Source organism: Nerophis ophidion, linkage group LG19 (genome assembly GCF_033978795.1).
Source record: "Nerophis ophidion isolate RoL-2023_Sa linkage group LG19, RoL_Noph_v1.0, whole genome shotgun sequence".
In the NCBI taxonomy this organism is placed as follows: Eukaryota; Metazoa; Chordata; class Actinopteri; order Syngnathiformes; family Syngnathidae; genus Nerophis; species Nerophis ophidion.
The window spans coordinates 8,718,692-8,740,763 of record NC_084629.1 but is presented as its reverse complement, the minus strand read 5'-3'; the positions used below and the strand labels follow the sequence as shown (position 1 = coordinate 8,740,763).

The following is a 22,072-nucleotide window of genomic DNA, read 5'->3' as shown; positions in this document are numbered from 1 at the left end:
TTTTCCTTTTTTATTATGCATTTTCGGCAGGTGCGACTTATACTCCGGAGCGATTTATACTCCAAAAAACGGTGAATATATATCCATTGTGGAAATAATGTGGTTACATTCAGTTAATTATATATTTTATCAACTAATTTTACCCCGACGTTTGTTGTTGCGCCGTAACAAATTTTTTTTGTCCCACCATTTTTGGATGAAAGTTTAAAAAAGAACTACCAAGAACTTTTTACAATGGCCATCCGTTTATTTGTGTGGGCCTGGATTTTCGGCACTGACCACCATCAAAACCAAGCTGTCATTATCTTCACTTTGGACAACAAATCCCAGGCTTCTAACAATGGAGAATTATCTTATATGTGTTTGTACAGTGTTTTGATTAGATATTTTGCTTTTCTTTGCTTTATAATACAAGTGTGAACATCTTCTTCAGTGATATTGCCAATGAGTCTGATTTTGACAAAAAAAACAAAACAAATTTAATGGGAAAGCACAGAATATCTGAAAAGCAAAATGTACAGCATTTCTGATTTAACCTGCCAGGAAATAAACATTTCACACTTCACAACAAGGTGTTCTATTCAACTTCAGTAAAACAATAGTACATATTTATGACTAAACATGACTTAAAAAGTGTTTTTGTTCCTGAGCTCTTCTTAAAAATCAGGTGATGGCCTTACAGTAAACATATACAGTCGTGGTCAAAAGTTTACATACACTTGTAAAGAACATAATGTTATGGCTGTCTTGAGTTTCCAATCATTTTCTACAGCTCTTATTTTCTGGTGATAGAGTGATTGGAACACATACTTGTTGGTCACAAAAAATATTCTTGAAGTTTGTTTCTTTTATGAATTTAGTATGGGTCTACTGAAAATATGACCAAATATGCTGGGTCAGAAGTATACATACAGCAATGTTAATATTTGTTTACATGTCCTTTGGCAATTTTCACCGCAAAAATGTGCTTTTGGTAGCCATCCACAAGCTTCTAGTTTAATTTTTGACCACTCCTTTTGACAGAATTGGTGCAGTTCAGCTAAATGTTAGTTTTCTGACATGGACTTGTTTCTTCAGCTTTGTCCACACATTTAAGTCAGACATCGCATGGATAAAGATAAGACCTTCTGGAAGAAAGTTCTGTGGTCAGATGAAACAAAAATTGAGCTGATTGGCCACAACACCCATGTCAAACAAGGATTTGGACTAGGATTGTTTCTTCGATGCAGAGAATATTTGGGACGAGCCTGGCGTAAACGTGAGTACATATTTATTTATATTCTAACAAAACTACACAAAAAGGCAAAAAAAGGGCGCGCACAGTGGCGGAGAACAAATACTTGGCTACAAAAACAAATGACTAGAACAAAGGCAGTAAACTAAAAACGTGAAACAAAAACACTTGGGCTGTGCCATAAATAACAAACCAAAAACTTGCACTGAGGCATAAATACAAAACTTACCTGGCATGGTCAAAAACGAACATCAAATCATGAAGGTAGGTACATGGAAATGTAGGTAAGGTAGCTAGGTAAAGTTGCCAGGACGAAGACAGAAACAGAATGGATTAAATAATGACTGTGATAATGATTAGCAGGTGTGAGAACTGAGGACTTGAGGGCAAGGTGAAAATCAATGAGTTGGCATGGAGACGAAAACAAATCAGGAAGTGCAAAAACAGAACTGAGTGTCCAAAAAACAAAACCTAACATGACCAAACATGGCAAAAACAAAACATAATCCATAGGCGTGACAACCCAGCAATATGTTTAGTAGAGAAAAGGTAGGCCTTTAATCCCAGGAACACCCCTCTACCGTCAAGCATGGTGGTAATAGTATTATGCTCTGGGCCTGTTTTACTGACAATAGATCTGGTTCTTTACAGAGAGTAAATGGGACGATGAAAAATATTTTTCAAGACAAGCTAAAATCATCAGCCCAGAGGTTGGGTCTTGGTTGCAGTTGGGTGTTCCAACAGGACAATGACCCCAAACACACATCAAAAATGGTAAAGGAATGGCTAAATCAGGTGAGAATTAAGGTTTTAGAATGGCCTTCCCAAAGTCCTAACGTGTGGACAATGCTGAAGAAACAAGTCCATGTCAGAAAACCAACACATTTAGCTGAACTGCACCAATTTTGTCAAAAGGAGTGGTCAAAAATTAAACTAGAAGCTTGTGGATGGCTACGAAAAGCGCCTTATTGCAGTGAAACTTGCCAAGGGACATGTAACCAAATATTAACATTGCTGTATGTATACTTTTGACCCAGCAGATGTGGTCATATTTTCAGTAGACCCATGATAAATTCATAAAAGAACCCACCTTCATGAATGTTTTTTGTGACTAACAAGTATGTGCTTCAATCACTCTATCAAAAAAAAAATAAGAGTTGTAGAAATTATTGGAAACTCAAGACAGCCATGACATTATGTTCTTTTCAAGTGTATGTAAACTTTGGACCGCGACAGTACATGCGCTTATTGTACACAGCATCTAAACACATCCAAATACTCCCATACCGGGAGTCCTGTCAGTTGGACAATATTTTGTTGTTCTTTTGTTCAAATTGAAGTTTCCTAAAAGATTGGCGAGTCTTCATCTTGACACGGCCCGGAGGTCAACACAACATTGTCCAGTCCGATCTCTCCGCCAACTCCTCTCCCACGTTGTGCTTCAAAGATGACCTGCAAGACACGCACCTGTATCATAGGCCGTTTGCAGATTGTTTATCAGTTATTAGAGCGCATATTGAACCACTAGAGTAAGGAGCAAACTGCTGAGACAGAATTATCACCACTGATGAGTTCATTGTCGACAACAATACGCAAACTTGCCAACCCTCCCGGATTTTCCGGGAGACTCCCGAAATTCAGCGCCTCTCCCGAAAACCTCCCGCGACCAATTTTCTCCCGAAAATCTCCCGAAATTCAGGCGGAGCTGGAGGCCACGCCCCCTCCAACTCCATGCGGACCTGAGTGAGGACAGCCTGTTTTCACGTCTGCTTTCCCACAATATAAACAGCGTGTCTGCCCAATGACGTTATAACTGTAGAATGATCGAGGGCAAGTACTTGGTTTCTTATGTGGGTTTATTGTTAACGTCCTCCCAGCGCGGTAACAACACACAACAACAGCAGTCACGTTTTCGTCCACCGAAAGCAGTTCGTCTGCCGTACACAGCAATGTTGTGACACTCTTAAACAGGACAATACTGCCATCTACTGTACATGCACCACAACACCTCCAGGCAACACCTCCAGGCAACGTCAACCCTTTACTATCCTCCTCCATTCCATCTCCCTGGTTTGTAAATAACCTAATGTAAATAATCCAATGTATTTATAATGTATATGCTTGTTCTTATGCTATCTGAACTCACTATGTTCTCTGTACATATCCTACTAAGTCAGACCTACACGGTTTCAATGTCCATTTCTCTGTTGATGCAATTGTTGATGACTGAAGTACTGATGTCATCCCACTCCCCGGATTGTAAATAATTCAATGTAAATACTATGATGATTAACTTGTGTGATGACTGTATTATGCTGAGAGTATATATTTGTACCATGAATTGATTAACGTGGACCCTGACTTAAACAAGTTGAAAAACTTATTCGGGTGTTACCATTTAGTGGTCAATTGAACAGAATATGTACTGTACTGTGCAATTTACTAATAAAAGTTTCAATCAATCAATCAATTATGCATATGTGACAATAACATCTACGGCTTTTAAAGAGTGCAGTGCACAACTGCGCACACAACAGCTGTATATATACTCCTCCCCTCTTAACCACGCCCACCCCCACCTCCAGAAATCTGTGGTATCAAGGTTGGCAAGTATGACAATATGACAAATGACGCCTAAAAACTATAGGAAATGTGGCGGTTAATTCAATTGATCCATTAATTTGATGGTTCACAGTGTATCAGGAATTTTGCGAATCATTTTTTTTTAAATGATTTGCAGCACTAAAATCAGCAAATGACTCACTGCGTGCGGTGCTTCTTCTCTCCAGGCCACAGTGAGCAACTCGGTCTGCCAGCCCTGATTTTTGCTGTGGCTTTGCTCCCACACGGGATACGCTTTGTTATCTAGCAGCACCCTTAAAGTGCCCACACCATGACCCACGACACGGTAGTCGAATGTCAGACAAAAGCTGCCCTGCTGGGTTCGATCACTGAGCAGCAGCTTGAGCTTGGCCACATCCTCTTGCTTGCCCAGGAGACCACTCAGGGACATGTAGTACTCGCCACCTGAAGAAAAAAGCAAGTTGAAAAACTTATTCGGATGTTACCATTTAGTGGTCAATTGTACGGAAAATGTACTGAACTGTGCAATCTACTAATAAAAGTTTCAATCAATCTGTATTTCTATTCCGGTAATCTTGTGTACCTCTGCCATGGTAAGCTACACTCCAGTCCACGTCATCAGCCTTGTCTTGGACCCACTCGCACGCCCCCTTGTCAAAATTGCAGTCCATAATGAACTCTAGTGGGGAAACAAAAGTTGCATATTATCCCATTCATAGGCGCCGATCCACATTTCTGCCAGTGATGCCAATATTTTGGTACCGGTATCAAAAGTATTTCGGTACTTTTCTAAATAAAGCGGGATTAATTATTGGCTTTATTTTAACAAAAAAATCTTACGGTAAATTAAACATATGTTAATATTTACAATTTTGTCCTTAAATAAAATGGTGACCATACAAGACAACTTGTCTTTTAGTAGTAAGTAAACAAACAAAGGCTCCTAATTTAATCCGCTGACATATGCAGAAACATATTTTGTCATTTATCACTCTATTATGTTGTCAACATTATGAAGGACAAACTGTAAAAAGGAATTATTAATCTACCTGTTCATTTACTGTTAATATCTGGTTATTTTCTGTTTCAACGTGTTCTATCGACACTTCTGTTAAAATGCAATAATCACTTATTCTTCTGTTGTTTGATATTTTACATTAATTTTGGATGATACCACAAATTTAGGTATCAATCCGATACTAAGTCGTTACAGGATCATACATTAGTCATATTCAAAGTCCTCATGTGTCCAGGGACATATTTCTTGAATTTAAAAACATCATATAAAAAAATAAAAAATATTTTGTGATATAAAAAAATATCAATGTAATCACAATAGTATTGACTAAATATGCTATTGTACTTGGTATCTTTACAGTGGATGTCATGGATACCATGAATTGATTAACGTGGACCCCGACTTAAACAAGTTGAAAAACTTATTGGGGTGTTACCATTTAGTGGTCAATTGTACGAAATATGTACTGTACTGTGCAATCTACTAATAAAAGTCTCAATCAATGAATTTTTTTATTGAAAATGAAAATTTTGCGGACCGAAGTTGAACACTTATTGCGCCTAACCCTATAAACAATATCAAGTACAAAATGAACTTCGAAAATTATGAAATGTCCTTTGCACAACATATTACAAATGCACATTATACACAACATGAACGTAGTTTAATTATATACACAGTAAAGGCATGTGAAATATCCTTGCACACGTATTAAACCTTTGCACTAATTGTATACTATATATACAAACAATTATACTTCCATTATTATTTACATCCCACATTTAGTTTTTAATTAACATTAATCATAGTGTTAACTACAATGTCGATTGAAGAGTGATATATTTTCTTCAAGACATTGGTCTTAGAGTGTTTTTTTAAATCCAATCAATCAATCAATCAATCAATCAATCAATCAACCAATCAATCAATCAATCAATCAATCAATCAATCAGGTATAGATCCACCCATGGCGTTTGTTTAAATTGTAGCGTCCCGGAGAGTTGGTGCTGCAGGGAATTCGGGGAATTTGTTTTTTAGTGTTTATGTTGTATTTTGGTGCAAATATTCTTCCAAAATATGTTTATCGTTGGTTTCACTTATGGCACATATTTATGACAGTGTTGGCATTGTTTATTACCATGAATTGATTAACGTGGACCCCGACTTAAACAAGTTGAAAAACTTATTTGGGAGTTACCATTTAGTGGACAATTGTACGGAATATGTACTGTACTGTGCAATCTACTAATAAACGTCTCAATCAATCAGGTATAAATCCACCCATGGCGTTTGTTTATATTGTAGCGTCCCATAAGAGTTGGTGCTGCAGGGAATTCTGGGAATTTGTTCTGTAGCAAGAAATCTGCTTATTAGTGATTCCTAAAGCCCAAAAAAAGTCTGCGGGCTATAGAGCGTTTTCCGTTCGGGCTCCAGTAATCTGGAATGTCCTCCCGGTAACAGTTCGAGATGCTACCTCAGTAGAAGCATTTAAGTCTCACCTTAAAACTAATTTGTATACTCTAGCCTTTAAATAGACCTCCTTTTTAGACCAGTTGATCTGCCGCTTCTTTTCTTTTTCACCTCTGTCCCCCCCTCCCTTGTGGAGGGGGTCCGGTCCGATGACCATGGATGAAGTACTGGCTGTCCAGAGTCGGTACCCAGGATGGACCGCTCGCCTGTGTATCGGTTGGGGACATCTCTATGATGCTGATCCGACTCCGCTTGGGATGGTTTCCTGTGGATGGGACTCTTGCTGCTGTCTTGGATCCGCTTTGAACTGAACTCTCGCGGCTGTGTTGGAGCCACTATGGATTGAACTTTCACAGTATCATGTTAGACCTGCTCGACATCCATTGCTTTCGGTCCCCTAGAAGGGGTGGGGGGTTGCCCACATTTGAGGTCCTCTCCAAGGTTCTCATAGTCATCATTGTCACTGCCGTCCCACTGGTTGTGAATTCTCCCTGCCCACTGGGTGTGAGTTTTCCTTGCCCTTCTGTGGGTTCTTCCGAGGATGTCGTAGTCGTAGTGGTTTGTACAGTCCTTTGAGACATTTGTGATTTAGGGCTATATAAATAAACATTGATTGATTGACTGATAGTGTTTATGTTGTGTTGCGAATATTTTTCCAAAATGTGTGACGTTGGTTTCACTATATGGCACATGTTTATGACAGTGTTGGCATTGTTCATACTGCCACCCTTAGTGTCACATGTATGGCTTTTTACTAAGTATACCCTTCATTCATGCGCAGTGTGTTCAAAGTTAAAATGATTTTGACATTAGTTTACTATCGGGCATAACGAAACCAAGGTTAGAATTTGTTAATCAAAGTCTGTACGATTTGTGACTCTTTAATCATGCAAAACGGACTCAATTTGCCACAAAATTAACAGCAACAAGATAGATTTTTCTAAAATTGTTTTAAAGAGGTTGGACTCAGCCAAGGCTGTCCTTTGTCACCGATTCTGGTCATAACTTTTATGGACATAATTTCTAGGCGCAGTCAAGGCGTTGAGGGGTTCCGGTTTGGTGACTGTAGGATTGGGTCTCTGCTTTTTGCAGATGATGTGGTCCAGGTTGGCTTCATCTGACCAGCATCTTCATCTCTCGCTGGATCAGTTCGCAGCAGAGTGTGAAGCGACCGGAATGAGACTCAGCACCTCCAAGTCCGAGTCCATGGTTCTCGCCCGGAAAAGGGTGGAATGCCATTTCCGGGTTGGGGTGGAGACCCTGCCCCAAGTGGAAGAGTTCAAGTACCTAGGAGTCTTGTTCACGAGTGAGGGAAGAGTGGATCGTGAGATCGACAGGCGGATCGGTGCGGCGTCTTCAGTAATGCGGACGTTGTACTGATCTGTTGTGGTGAAGAAGGAGCTGAGCCGGAAGGCAAAGCTCTCAATTTACCAGTCGATCTACGTCCCCATCCTCACCTATGGTCATGAGCTATGGGTCATGACCGAAAGAATAAGATCACGGGTACAAGCGGCCTTAATGAGTTTCCTCCCCCGTGTGGCGGGGCTCTCTCTTAGATATAGGGTGAGAAGCTCTGCCATCCGGGAGGAACTCAAAGTAAAGCCGCTGCTCCTTCACATCGAGAGGGGCCAGATGAGGTGGTTCGGGCATCTGGTCAGGATGCCACCCGAACGCCTCCCTAGGGAGGTGTTCAGGGCACATCCAACCGGTAGGAGGCCACGGGGAAGACCCAAGACACGTTGGGAAGACTATGTCTCCCGGCTGGCCTGGGAACGCCTCGGGATCCCCCGGGAAGAGCTAGACGAAGTGGCTGGGGAGAGGGGAGTCTGGGTTTCCCTGCTTAGGCTGTTGCCCCCGCGACCTGACCTTGGATAAGCGGAGGAAGATGGATTGATGGATGGATATTTTAAAGATTTAAAGTTGCAGTCAATCACCCACGTAGGTGCTCGGCATTGTCCGGGGGTGCTCAGGCCCCGAAGCACCCACGGGATCGGCGCTTATGATGCCATTTGTCATGTAAAGAGTTGCAATGCAGTGATGTCATACAGTGGAACCTAAAGCTTAGTTAAGCAATTGAGAATTTGACCTACAACTCAATGAAAATGTTTGACTTTTAGATATGTTGATTTCGCAATACTTTGTCCATCTGCTAGTTGCTTTTTGGTTAATATATCTCAGTTTCTCCAACTATTTTTCCAGTGAAATACAGTTTATTCCAATAATACAGCAGAAGAGTATCAGTGCCTTAATCAATTGCAAAAGTGGTACTGATGTGGCTGCTCAAATGTTGCACATTTCCAATTTTAAGTCCGGTCGTTTGACTTGTTGTGGGTAAAACAACTGTTGGAGCAATCGGTCAGTCGCGACTGTTTGTTTGAAGTTCTGGCATGTCAGAGGATATTGTCTCTTTGTGTCTTCCAAATCAGAACAAATTGAAGATCGGAATAATCGGCTTTAGAGGTTCCACTTTCGCGCAAGAGACATTAGATGTCATTTTTTGTACCTTCCTGATGCGCTGCCCTTTCAAGCTGTTTGAACTCCGTGACTGGACCGAAAACTGATTCAAAGTCCTCTGATGCTACATGGAGAGACAAGAAACAGATATTAGAAAACATACAACATCAGAAAAAATTATATATATATATATATATATATATATATGTATACATACATACATATGTATATACATATATATATACATATTTATATATACATACATACATACATACACACACATTATATATGTATATATATATATACATACATATATATATATATATATATATATATATATATATATATACATGTATATATATACATACATGTATATATATATACATACATACATACATATATATATATTTATATAAACACAAAACCAGTGAAGTTGACACCTTGTGTAAATCGTTAAAAAAAACAGAATACAATGATTTGCAAATCCTTTTCAACTTATATTCAATTTAATAGACTGCAAAGACAAGATATTTAATGTTCGAACTGAAAAACATATTTTTTTGCAAATAATCCGTAACTTAGAATTTAATAGCAGCAACACATTGCAAAAAAGTTGTCAAAGAAAAATGTTTACCACTGTGTTACATGGCCTTTCCTTTTAACAACACTCAGTAAATGTTTGGGAACTGAGGAGACCAATTTTGAAGCTTTTCAGGTGGAATTATTTCCCATTCTTTCTTGATGTACAGCTTAGGTTGTTCAACAGTCCGGGGTCTCCGTTGTTGTATTTTACGCTTCATAATGCGCCACACATTTTCATTGCAAGAAAGGTCTGGACTACAGGCAGGCCAGTCTAGTACCCACACTCTTTACTAAAAAGCCACACTGTTGTATGTAACATGTGCAGAATGTGGCTTGGCATTGTCTTGCTGAAATAAGCAGGGGCGTCCATGAAAGAGATGTCGCTTGGATGGGAACATACGTTGCTTCAAAACCTGTATGTACCATTCAGCATTATTAATGCCTTCACAGATGTGTAAGTTACCCATGCCTTGGGCACTAATACACCCCAATACCATCACAGATGCTGGCTTTTGAACTTTGCGCCTATAACAGTTCTGATGGTTCTTTTCCTCTTTGGTCCGGAGGACATAACGTCCAATGTTTCCAAAAACAATTTGAAATGTTGACTGGTCAGACCACAGAGCACTTTTCCTCTTTGCATCAGTCCATCTTATATGAGCTTGGGCCCAGCAAAGCCGGTGGCCTTTCTGGGTGTTTTTGATAAATGGCTTTCGCTTTGCATGGTAGAGTTTTAACTTGCACTTACAGATGTAGACACGAACTGTAGTTACTGACAGTGGTTTTCTGAAGTGTTCCTGAGCCCATGTGGTGATATCCTTTACACCCTGATGTTGCTTTTTGATGCAGTACCGCCTGAGGGATCGATAATCACAGGCATTCAATGTTGATGTTCAGTCTTGCTGCTTACGTGCAGTGATTTCTCCAAATTCTCTGAACCTGATGATATTATGGACCATAGATGATGAAATCCCTAAATTCCTTGCAATAGCTCGTTGAGAGAAACAGTTCCACAATTTGCTCACACATATGTTCACAAAGTGGTGACCCTCACCCCATCCTTGTTTGTGAATGACTGAGCATTTCATGGAAGCTGCTTTTACACCCAATCATGGCACCCAACTGTTTCCAATTAGCCCGTTCACCAGTGGGATGTTCCACATAAGTGTTTGATGAGCATTCCTCAACTTTCTCAGTCTTTTTTTACGACTTGAGCCAGCTTTTTTTTAAACATGTTGCAGGCATCAAATCCCAAATGAGCCAATATTTGCCAAAAATAACAAATTTTATCAGTTCAAACGTTAAGTATTTTGTCCTTGCAGTCTATTCAATTGAATATAGATAAAAAACAATTTGCAAATATTCGTATTCTGTTTTTATTTACGATTTACACAACGTGCCAATTACACTGGTTATAGGTTTTGTAGATATACATAAAATTGACCGTTTTGAGGCAAAAGCCAGAAGGGGGCTTTTAACTCGCAGGTACGAACCTGCCCCACTGCCACTCAAGTCTTGAGTGGGACGTTACTACAACTTTAGGATGCAGCCCCCAAGGGATTTAAGGCCCTTGTAGTATACGCACTCCCACGGCAGGCAGTTTTAGAGAGTCAGACAAGTGACAGCTGGGCTTATTGAACCTGAAGACCTAAAGTGGTCTAGTGCAGTGAAAGATCTCCAGTGCTGATGACAGACCTTCCTGTGAGGAGTCAGTCTGTTGGCAAAACAGCTGTTCTGGGGAAAGCATAATAAAAGGCCATATAACCTTTGTCACCCTTCTCCCAGGGCGTATGGGAAGCTGAGCCAAAATGAGTTGGATCCCTCAGCTCTCACATGCCAAAAGTGGAAAAAAAAATCCTCCCCGTAGGTGATGGATGTCTTGGGGCCTGTCTTCTCTTGCTATGTAACGTCTTTCACAGACACTGGTGTTTCCATAAAGATTAGTGGTGAAAGACGGCCCTAAAGATGCATTCCAATAGACGTCCACTTTTCACCCTTGAGTGTCCAAATGTATTGCCTTTTCCAAAAACGTTTTTAGGAGTATTTAAAAAAAAAAACTAAGAAAAAAAAAATGTCATCGGTTATGAGCAAGAATGGGATAGGTATTTTCTCCTTGTCAAAGGCCTTAGGTTAGATTAGATCAGGGGTAGGGAACCTATGACTCTAGAGCCAGATGTGGCTCTTTTGATGGACTGCACCGAGTCCATGGTTTTGTCCCAGAAAACTGTGGAGTGCCATCTCCGGGTTGGGGAGGAGACCCTGCCCCAAGTGGAGGAGTTCAAGTACCTAGGAGTCTTGTTCTCGAGTGGGGGAAGAGTGGATCGTGAGATCGACAGGCGGATCGGTGCGGCGTCTTCAGTAATGAGGACGTTGTACTGATCCGTTGTGGTGAAAAAGGAGCTGAGCCGGAAGGCAAAGCTCTCAATTTACCGGTCGATCTACGTTCCCATCCTCACCTATGGTCATGAGCTTTGGGTCGAAAGCGGCCGAAATGAGTTTCCTCCGCCGTATGTCGGGGCTCTCCCTTAGAGATAGGGTGTGAAGCTCTGCCATCCGTGGGGAGCTCAAAGTAAAGCCGCTGCTCGTCCACATAGAGAGGATCCAGATGAGGTGGTTCGGGCATCTGGTCAGGATGCCACCCGAACGCCTCCCTAGGGAGGTGTTTAGGGCACGCCCAACCGGTAGGAGGCCACGGGGAAGACCCAGGACACGTTGGGAAGACTATGTCTCCCGGCTGGCCTGGGAACGCCTCGGGATCCCCCGGGAAGAGCTAGACGAAGTGGCTGAGGAGAGGGAAGTCTGGGTTTCCCTGCTTAGGCTGCTGCCCCCGTGACCCGACCACGGATAAGCGGAGGAAGATGGATGGATGGATGGACCTGGTTCTCAGATAAATCTTAGCTTACATTGCTTAACACGGTAAGTAATGAATAATTCCGCTGGTAATCAAAGTGTCCAAAATAACGTTCAAAATATAAAACATTCTCATGCATTTTAATCCATCCATCTTGTTTCTACCTCACCTGTTCAAGAAGTCGCATTAATGGTAAGAAGTATTTTATTTATTGTTGGTTATCTTCAAAATAACAAAAAAAGAAAATGACACTTATTATACTCTAAAAATGTTGGTCTTCCTAAAAATGCACACATTTAGTTGTATTCAGTCTTAAAAAAATTATTATATGGCTCTCACGGTAAAACTTTGTAAAATATTTGGCTTGTATGGCTCTCTCAGCCAAAAAGATTCCCGACCCCCTGGATTAGATTATTTCAAACGGGACAATGCAATTTCATAAAACACATGACTACGCATGGTTAAAAAAGCCAGACTTTGCCAGAAGGCTAGTTTTCATATATAGTCCCCTGGCCATGATGTAAAAATACTTTAAAATTACAAATTAAAATAAAAATAAAGAGAGAAAAAGAATAAAAGCACACAACACATAGACATTATGATAAAAATAAAATACAACATAACATTCATCTTAGCATCTGTCATCTTTTAGTGCCGGCAGCTGTAGGCGTTAAGCCACATTTTAAATTTTTTTGTTAAGGCCTTGTAAGTGGTGACCAGGTTTCACACCTTTGCACGTCATACGGACCAAGCCGACTTACTGAATGGTAAATGGGTTTTACTGGTACAGCGCTTTTCTACCTTTAAGGTACTCAAAGCGCTTGGACACTATTTCCACATTCACCCATTCACACACACATTCACACACTGATGGCGGGAGCTGCCATGCAAGGCCCTAAACACGACCTATCAGGAGCAAGGGTGAAGTGTCTTTCTCAAGCACACACCGGACGTGACGAGGTTGGTAGAAGGTGGGGATCAAACCAGGAACCCTCAGGTTGCTGGCACGCCGTACTGAACGTTCTCCTGTGCAGAGGAATATAACAGTCACCTCTGACAGAGCCTCGAGTGACACGCTCTCGGCTCTTTCTTTTGGCTGATGAACTCCGCAGGAAGATCTGGAGCCAATTCATGCAGTATTTTATAGGTCCGTTTTAAGTCTGCAAATATGTGAAGACTGTCCCAGTTTATATGATAGTGCCTAAGTTTTTTATCATAACTTTAATTGCTTGTTTGTACAAGATTTCCATAGGGTTTTTTTCAAACTCTGATCAGCCTGCGACCAGCTAGTAAGTCAATAGTTGAAGTGGCCGAAAATGATCGAATGCAAATACAATTTTGCAGCTTCAGTTGACATTTCATTTCAAATTGCATGAACATCTGCGAGATTAAACTTGATTATTATGCACAATTTGCCAATATGGGCTTTAAAGGACAGCTCTGAATCTATTTTTAACCCAATATATTTATATTCGCTGACAGGAAAGGACGGAGCAGGCTGTACTTCCTCAGGAGGCTGCGCTACTTCAACATCTGGAAAAAAACTCTTGTGGTTGCACTACCAGTCTGTGGTTGCCAGTGTTCTGTTCTACATCGTAGTGCGCTGGGGGTTGGGTGGGGGGGTCAGTACATCTAGGAAGGACAGCTCCAGACTGGAGAAACTGATCAGGCGGGCCGGTTCTACAATCGGAATAAAACTGGACTCACTGGTGAAGGTAGCAGAGAAGAGGACTGTAGAAAAACTAGTGATCATCCTGGATGATGCCAGTCACCCTCTGCATAGCGTTATCAATAGCCAGAGGAGCCTGTTCAGTGCTAGACTGCTTAATCCCAAATGCAGGACTAATAGACTCAAAAATTCCTTTGTCCCACACGTCATCAGACTGTACAACTCATCTCTGGGGCGGGGGCCAGGGGGTACTATGATGACAGTGGATGCAAAACAATAACAGTGCAATACTTTTTTATAACATGGTCACTACTGCCTAGTTTCTCTTGTTATATTCTTATTTTACTGTCATATTTGTATTCCCATTGTTGCTTTTATTTTAATTTTTATTGTAAGATTTTTCTATTTTGTTTCCATTTATACCCATATTATTTACTTTTTACTTTTTAAATTGATCTCAACTCTGTACACTGCTGCTGGAATTTAAATTTTCCTGAAGGAACTCTCCTAAAAGAATCAATAAAGTACTATCTATCTATCCATCTATCTATCTATCTATCCATCTATCCATCCATCCATCCATCCATCCATCCATCTTTGTTAGGGTCAGATGATACTTTTTTTGTTTTGGTTACATGCACGCCTACAGTTTAAAAAAGGTTTGGCTGCAAACAGCACTCTTGTAACCAAGTTGCAACATAGGACATTGTTTTAGTGAGTTTAGCAGCAACAATGTCTTTGGTGAGACCATGAACTAAGAAAACTGTCGTCTACATACATTAAGCATTCAGCCTCAGGACAAACAGTAGGCAAATCATTTATATGGAAGCTAAATAAAAGGGGGCCTAATATTGACCCCTGAGGGACTCCGGAGGTTAGCCTAAGCGAGTCAGATCCGCACTTGTAAACTGATACAGTTTGTGTTCGATCATGCAGGTACAATTCAATCTAGCTCACAGCATTTTGAGAGAAGTTTAATTTTGAGAGCTTGGTAAGAACAGAACGATTTACTTTACTGTTGTACTTAATGATGTGTTTAAGATTTGGTTTGATTAATTCCTTTGGTAAAAAGACCCTGATAATTACCAAGATAAAATACATCCGTGACTTACTGAAAACATCTCCTCTTGGATTGAGTTGGTTGTCTTCCTCTTCTTCTTCGTCCTCTTCCTCCTCGAGGAACTCTTCCATCGGGGTCTCTCCAGTTGGTTCGCCAACGTAGACCTCTTCTTCGTAATCGAACGGCTGCTGTCGGATCCTCGGAGGCAGCGTCACTGCTGGTTCGGGGATGGCGTTTTTGATGTCCTCATTCTCAAACTTACCCCCCAGGATTCGAGGCCTTACTTGGGAATCTGGGATTGCTACAGGCAGGAAAGAGGAAACAGCTTAGGTGTGACATGGGACTGCAAACATCCTTTAGCGCTGCAGCATTTTACCAGGTGTTATGAAACCTTTCACATGCTATTGTGCTGGGGTAGTACTCTTATGGTATACAACGAGAAAGCAGCAGAGCATACACAACATGCAGTAAAGACATCACTGCATTAAAGTAGTGCTCATCATTTGGGGTAGTTACTTTCTTGCAAAAGCATCCAATCACATGATTAAAGTCTGTAATGGTCATGCAGTAGTTTCAAGTCCTGATATCAAGCACTGTGGGCCCGGGAGATCACATAACCAGCCATGAGCAGGGAGGTGGGAAGATTGCTTCTCGGAAGAAGTTGAGAGGAGGCAATTAATGGATTTGCCGGGCAGCGACTTAATAGCAAAAGCAAAGCTCGGATTCCACATTGGCTCACCATTCAAGACGTGGTCTGCACTGCCTTTGTCTCCATCACGTGACCTCTGATAAAACGGCTTGACTATAAGAAATAAATGTACCTTCATTCACTCCGCTACATAAAGCCTCAACTGGGCTAAATGCAGTAAGCATAACCTGTCTTTCCATTTGTCTTCAGATGCCAGGCGGTATTTACTAATGTGTGCTTGCAATTCCTGACTCTCGCTCACTAACATCTGCAAAATGCAACATTTTTTTTTCTAAGGACAGGAAATCAGTCCTGGATATCCTGGTGATGTGCTAACACTAAACTATGCGGCACTAAAACATTCTGGCAGTGACGGGGAAAGACATTAGCCATGAAGACCCAGGATGCTTTAAATTGAACCGCTGAGACCACTTTGGTTCCTAATTCTGTGCAACAGATCTAGGATCTCACCGGAGCATTCAAAGCCATTGCCTCTGAAGCCAGACTTGCACCTGCACTTGTAGGATCCTTGATTGTTCAGACAGACAGCCTGATGGCTGCACTTGTTGGTGCTGGACGCACACTCATCCACGTCTGGAAATTGGAAGAAGCCTTGTTTTTGTACCTTTTGGACCGCAAGTGGCCGCAGATGTTACCCCCTGAATTCACCTTACCTACACAATCGTGTTTGCCGTTGACGTATTTCAGATTGTAGCCCTCCTGGCACTTGCAGAAGTAGCTGCCAAATGTGTTGACACATTGCCTGTTGTATGGACAGAGGTTGTTTCCAGTGACGCACTCGTCAATATCTGCAGGGAAACCAAACATTAACAACACTTAGCCAATCACTCCAACTATCTCACCTGTACATCCTTAGGGCCTGATTTACTAATGGTTTGCGTGTACTAAAACACGTGCAAAGCTGATCCTACTTGATTTGGATTGCGCCTCTTAAAGGAGCAAAATAGTGAGCACAATACATTTAGCGTGTCCTAATGTCATACTTGCCAACCTTGAGACCTCTGAATTTGTGAGATTGGGGGTGAATGGGGGGGTTTGAGGTGGGCGGGGGCAAGGCGGAGGAGTATATTTATAGCTAGAATTTACTGAAATTCAAGTATTTATTTTGTACATACATAAACACATATATATATATATATATATATATATATATATATATATATATATATATATATATATATATATATATAAATATGTATATGATTGGATTATCCAGAGAATAGTGCTCGATACCGTGGTAGAGCGCAATATGTAGGTGTGGGAAAAATCACAAGACTACTTCATCTCTACAGAACTGTTTCATGAGGGGTTCCCTCAATCATCAGGAGATTTTTATTTATTTATTCATTTTTTTTCTCCTGATGATTGAGGGAACCCCTCATTATGGTAAATGGGTTGTACTTGTATAGCGCTTTTCTACCTTCAAGGTACTCAAAGCGCTTTGACACTATTTCCACATTCACACACTGATGGAGGGAGCTGCCATGCAAGGCGCTAACCAGCACCCATCAGGAGCAAGGGTGAAGTGTCTTGCTCAGGACACAACGGACGTGACGAAGTTGGTACTAGGTGGGAATTGAACCAGGGACCCTCGGGTTGCGCACGGCCACACTCCCGCTGCACCACGCCGTCCCCGAGACGGTGCGAAACTTATCACAACTGGAGGAAGAACAATAAATGCCCAACATAAAGAGCAGGGGGTCCATCATCTGGCGGTGGTTTGGCTTCAAGTGGGAAGATATTAAGCAGACAACAGCAATATGCTGTTCAATGTATATACTATGATGATTAACCTGTGTGATGACTGTATTATGCTGATAGTATATATTTGTACCATGAATTGATTAACGTGGACCCCGACTTAAACAAGTTGAAAAACTTATTGGGGTGTTACCATTTAGTGGTCAATTGTACGGAATATGTACTGAACTGTGCAATCTACTAATAAAAGTATCAATCAATTAATGCAAAGTATGCAGCAGAAGTGTTACTACATAAAGGTAGCAACACAATTAATTTGTTCTTTCATTTAAAAAGTCACCCGTGAGAGAATGAAGAGTATTTAATAAATACAGTTTTGGTCAATTGACTTAGTTGTGATTTCTATCTCTGCATGAAAGTTTAAAATGAGCATATATTATGCAGTATGAAGAAGAATGTTTTAATGTAGACACATAGAATCATCATACTGATGTGATTATATGCATCAAATGTTCATTCAAGGCTAAGGCAAAATATTGTAATATATATCGTATATTGCAATATGGCATAGAAATATCGCGATACTAATAAAAGCCAATATCACCCAGCCCTAATATGTATGTATATAAAATATATATATATATATACATACATAAATATACTGTATACACATACATACATATATATATATTATTTTACATCATGATCATGACAGATAATACTTGACTTATTTTTACACTTTAAACTAAAAGAAAGTGAATTAATAAGATTTATACAGATATATGTTTCCTACTTTTGTGCATGTGGAGTATGTGCAGTATTAACCTTTTTCCAAAGTAACACAGTTAAGTTCACCAGAAAAAAAGTGTTTCTATAAATCAAATGCATTATTATTGCTTATTATATTAAAGGTCTTTGGAAAAATCCCATTTAATACTTACATGAAACAGTTCGGTAGAGATGAAGTAGTCTTGTGATTTTTCCCACACATACATACATACATATATATATGTATATATGAAATACTTGAATATTCATTTATTCACACACACACAACACTTCTCTCTACTCATTGTTGTATTTGAAAGTGCAATACTTTGCAACAAGTAGCACAGCCTTTGAAGGAGCATTGGTATGGGCAGCATCTATGACATTTAATTTGCAGGAAAGGAGTGAGTTTAGGGTAAAATTGTCCATCCTCGTTCAATTCTCTGTCACTATCTTTTTTGGACATTACTACTTGCCGTAGTTTTGAAGCAATGCATGATGGGATTCCGGATGTTGTGTGTCAGTGTGTTACCGTGCCGGCTGGAAACACATGTTGAGAAATAGCTCTGTGCCTGCCTACTTTAGGGGTTATTGATAAACTTATGGCTAACGGAGACATATATAATAGTCTCCTTCTTGTTGCGTGTGCAGTTGTGCACTCTCCAGAAGCTGTAGATGTTATAACTCGATTGGTTTATATAGAGAAAAAGTGGACGTGACGACAGGCTGTCCTCACTCAGGTCCGGCTGGAAATCGGGAGAAATTCGTGAGAATGGTTGTCCCGGGAGATTTTCGGGAAATGCACTGAAATTCGGGAGTCTACCAGAAAATTCTGGAGGGTTGGCAAGTATGTCTAATGTTTATGCAGAATATATGCTAAATATGAGAACGCCCACAGTAGCAGGAGGAGGAGATGCAACTCATTTGGCGATTGTGATTAATCAAGGCTAAAACTGTTTGCAGCCGCTGTTTTTGCATCTATAGTCAGCACTTTTGAAAGGTTCGTCCAAACTGGCACAGTTACGCACAAACAGAGGTGAGAAAGGAGGTGATTGTGCTGCAATGACACACAATGGAGAGAGAACACTCCATCGTATGCCTGTCAACATATTTAGACTGTCAAATGTAAAAATATTAGACATATCGTCTACTCAGCAATGTCATTTTGTAGCTGCTTGTGTTACTGCTCAAGCTCCTGCCGCCACACATTCCTCTCTGCGCTCCTCTGAGCCCGCCTCTGGGCACACCCGCAGGCATTCCCGTCTTTCTGCGGAACTGAAATCAACACACCTGATGGTGATGATGACTGCACTCCCTTCTTAAGCCAGCGCTTCCTGCATTCCAGTGGCAGAACGTAGCTACGTGTTCCTGTGCAGTAAGCCTACATGTCTCTAGCTCCTTTTCCATGTGCATTCGCTCTCTTTGTTTTCCCTCCTTTGTGCTCATCATGTCGTGTCCTGTGTCGTCATCCGCAAGCTTCCCTCGGTTTTCCCGTTTCGAGCCGTGTGTCTCGCTTCCCCGGACTCCCCCTGGACTTCTTCCAGCCTTCCCGGATCTCGACCTCTCGCCTGTCCACAGACCCTGACGCCTCGCTCCTGCCCTTGACCTCTTGCTTGCCCAAGGACCTCCGAGCCAGCCTTTCCCTCTCTGGACGTCCGCATCTCTCACAACACGCACCTTCAACACTTCCCGGTTAAGCTCACCAGTCAATCGCATCACATGGTCTCACACCACGTATTTGGATTAGATACACACGTCATATCCTGGTGTTTATTAAACACGCTTCCACATATCGACGCCCCTGTCTCACTGTACTGTAGCAGCTTGATGACTTAAATTGCTGATTGAAACCAGCAAAATTAATTGACGTTTTTTTAATGTAATGCCGTTGGTTAGTTAACATGCATTTTATTGCATCTAAATCAGGAGTGTCATTTTTTTTTTTCAGCTAGGGCCTCATACAGAAAAAAATAAGAATTTGGGTGCCACTTTCATACATTTTGTCAATAAAGATAAACCAATAGAATTAAGGTCAATCAATATATGTTAACTATCTGAACAAAACAGCCACACCACATCATAGCTTTGTGCTTTATCGTAGGTAACAAAGTTAATTAGTGTCATATATAATGTAACCCCCTCGAAATATGTATTTACTTCTCATTCTTAATACCATTTTTCCGCAAACTATAAACTTTTTGAGAGATTAACCAGACTGGAAACCTACCATATTTTACATGAAATATGTTCAGGATGCACAAAAATGATCAACTACCATATACAGTAAGACAAATAGGTGGTTAGCCATTTTTGATTGATTTGAGGTAGTTCCATTGTATCCATATTTTTTTTGTAATGTCCTAATCCAAGATGTGTTTATTTTGTCTGTAGAATATGACACAGGACGATAAAAAACGTGCTGAAGGCCACAAATGGGCAGCACTTTGGACACCCCTGGCCTAAATCATTCCAGCGCATAATAGCAGAGCACACCTTTGGCTGTCTAGATTGCAGTTCTATATTGCCAGAAAAGGTGGTACAGATTAAAGTTGTGTACTGCATGTTTCACAGCATAGTAAAAACACCACATGTTGAAGCACATAGATGTGGGGTAAATAAGTGTCTCCATGGTCGGGTGTACATCCAAAATCCTCATTTAAATTGGGCTGTCTGCATCACTTTTATTACTCGTTATCAATTGTGCACACATTCTCAGTTGAATGACACCAACTAATAATACTCAGTTTTATATTTTTCACCAGGGGTCGGCAACCCAAAACATTGAAAGAGCCATATCAGACCAAAAATTCAAAAAACAAATATGTCTCGAGCCCCAAAAAATTAAGTCTTATATAAGTGTTACAGGCCCTGCGATGAGGTGGCGACTTGTCCAGGGTGTACACCGCCTTCCGCCCAATTGTAGCTGAGATAGGCTCCAGCACCCCCCGCAACCCCAAAGGGAATAAGCGGTAGGAAATGGATGGATGGATATAAGTGATAAAATGAAGGCAACAAATTACGTAAGTGTCTATATTAGCTATATTAGCCTACTATCAAAATTACTGTCTGTCATAGGCTGAATCAAATCTTCGTTGACAGAAATGTTGAAATAAAATTTTTATTCTACACATTCTTACAACATTAGAAACCATTCGTAAATCAGAGGCTACTCAGAAGGTGAGATGACGCCTGGAAATCACTCGCTTATAATGGCCAAAGGTATAGATGTGTGTGTCCAAGTTAAAGAAAACAGCAGGCTGTTTTTGTTTAATAGATTTTTTGCAATCTTTAGCTAGCTAAGTAATATTTGCTGTGGTCTGGAACAACATGGCACACAAACAACTATCTGAAATGCAGCCAATACTACATACAGATAATGTGTCACGAGACATGCAAAACTAAATTCTATACAACGAGGACAATATTGAAGGATATTAAATGAGCTCAAAATGTGATGAATGTGTGGCATAACGATGCCAGATTTGTTCCTCCGAGGATGCGTCGGAGCAGGAACACAGCAAAAGGTAAGAAATAAAAGATTTATCAAAGTAATTAAACAAAATACTGGTGCTAAGCAGAAAGGCAAACAAATGGCACTAGCATGGAAGCTAGTTATACAAACAGAAAAACTAGACTTGGCACAAAGGCAGAAAAAAGGGAAAACAATCCATTAGCATGAGAGCTAGAATAAAACAAAGGCGTAGCGTGTAAGCTAGCGAGAATATACATACAAAGCAGTTGTTTTGTCACTTGTTGCACGAAGGCAAATTAGGACCCCAGGCAGAACAACGAAAAGGGACGAGCTTAAATAAGGTAGCAATCAATAGTAACAGGTGTGCGGGAACCGAGAGTAGCAGGTGGAACTAATAAACAACAATGGTGACTAAGCAAACAGGAAATAAGAACGTCAAACAACAGAGTGATACCAAAATGGAACAAAAACTAGAATATGGGTATGATCCGGACATCGGAT

The 22,072-nt window shown here is 40.7% G+C and overlaps 1 protein-coding gene across 3 annotated transcripts in view; it reads right to left on the bottom strand.

Annotated features, from left to right (window-relative positions):
- Positions 1-223: 223 nt before the first annotated feature.
- Positions 224-22,072, bottom strand: part of egfl6 (EGF-like-domain, multiple 6) — a 43,665-nt gene continuing 21,816 nt past the window's right edge. The window contains exons 6-13 of one of the 3 annotated variants that reach the window (XM_061879087.1): positions 16,284-16,418; positions 16,081-16,203; positions 15,661-15,723; positions 14,974-15,222; positions 8,809-8,883; positions 4,401-4,496; positions 3,999-4,261; positions 224-2,686 (exon numbers count right to left, since the gene is read on the bottom strand). In XM_061879087.1, the coding sequence (XP_061735071.1) occupies positions 2,579-2,686; positions 3,999-4,261; positions 4,401-4,496; positions 8,809-8,883; positions 14,974-15,222; positions 15,661-15,723; positions 16,081-16,203; positions 16,284-16,418 (1,112 nt within the window). In that variant the 3' untranslated portion in view covers positions 224-2,578. The remainder of the gene's footprint in view (positions 2,687-3,998; positions 4,262-4,400; positions 4,497-8,808; positions 8,884-14,973; positions 15,223-15,660; positions 15,724-16,080; positions 16,204-16,283; positions 16,419-22,072) is intronic. The other 2 variants (XM_061879088.1, XM_061879089.1) reach the window with 2 other exon arrangements.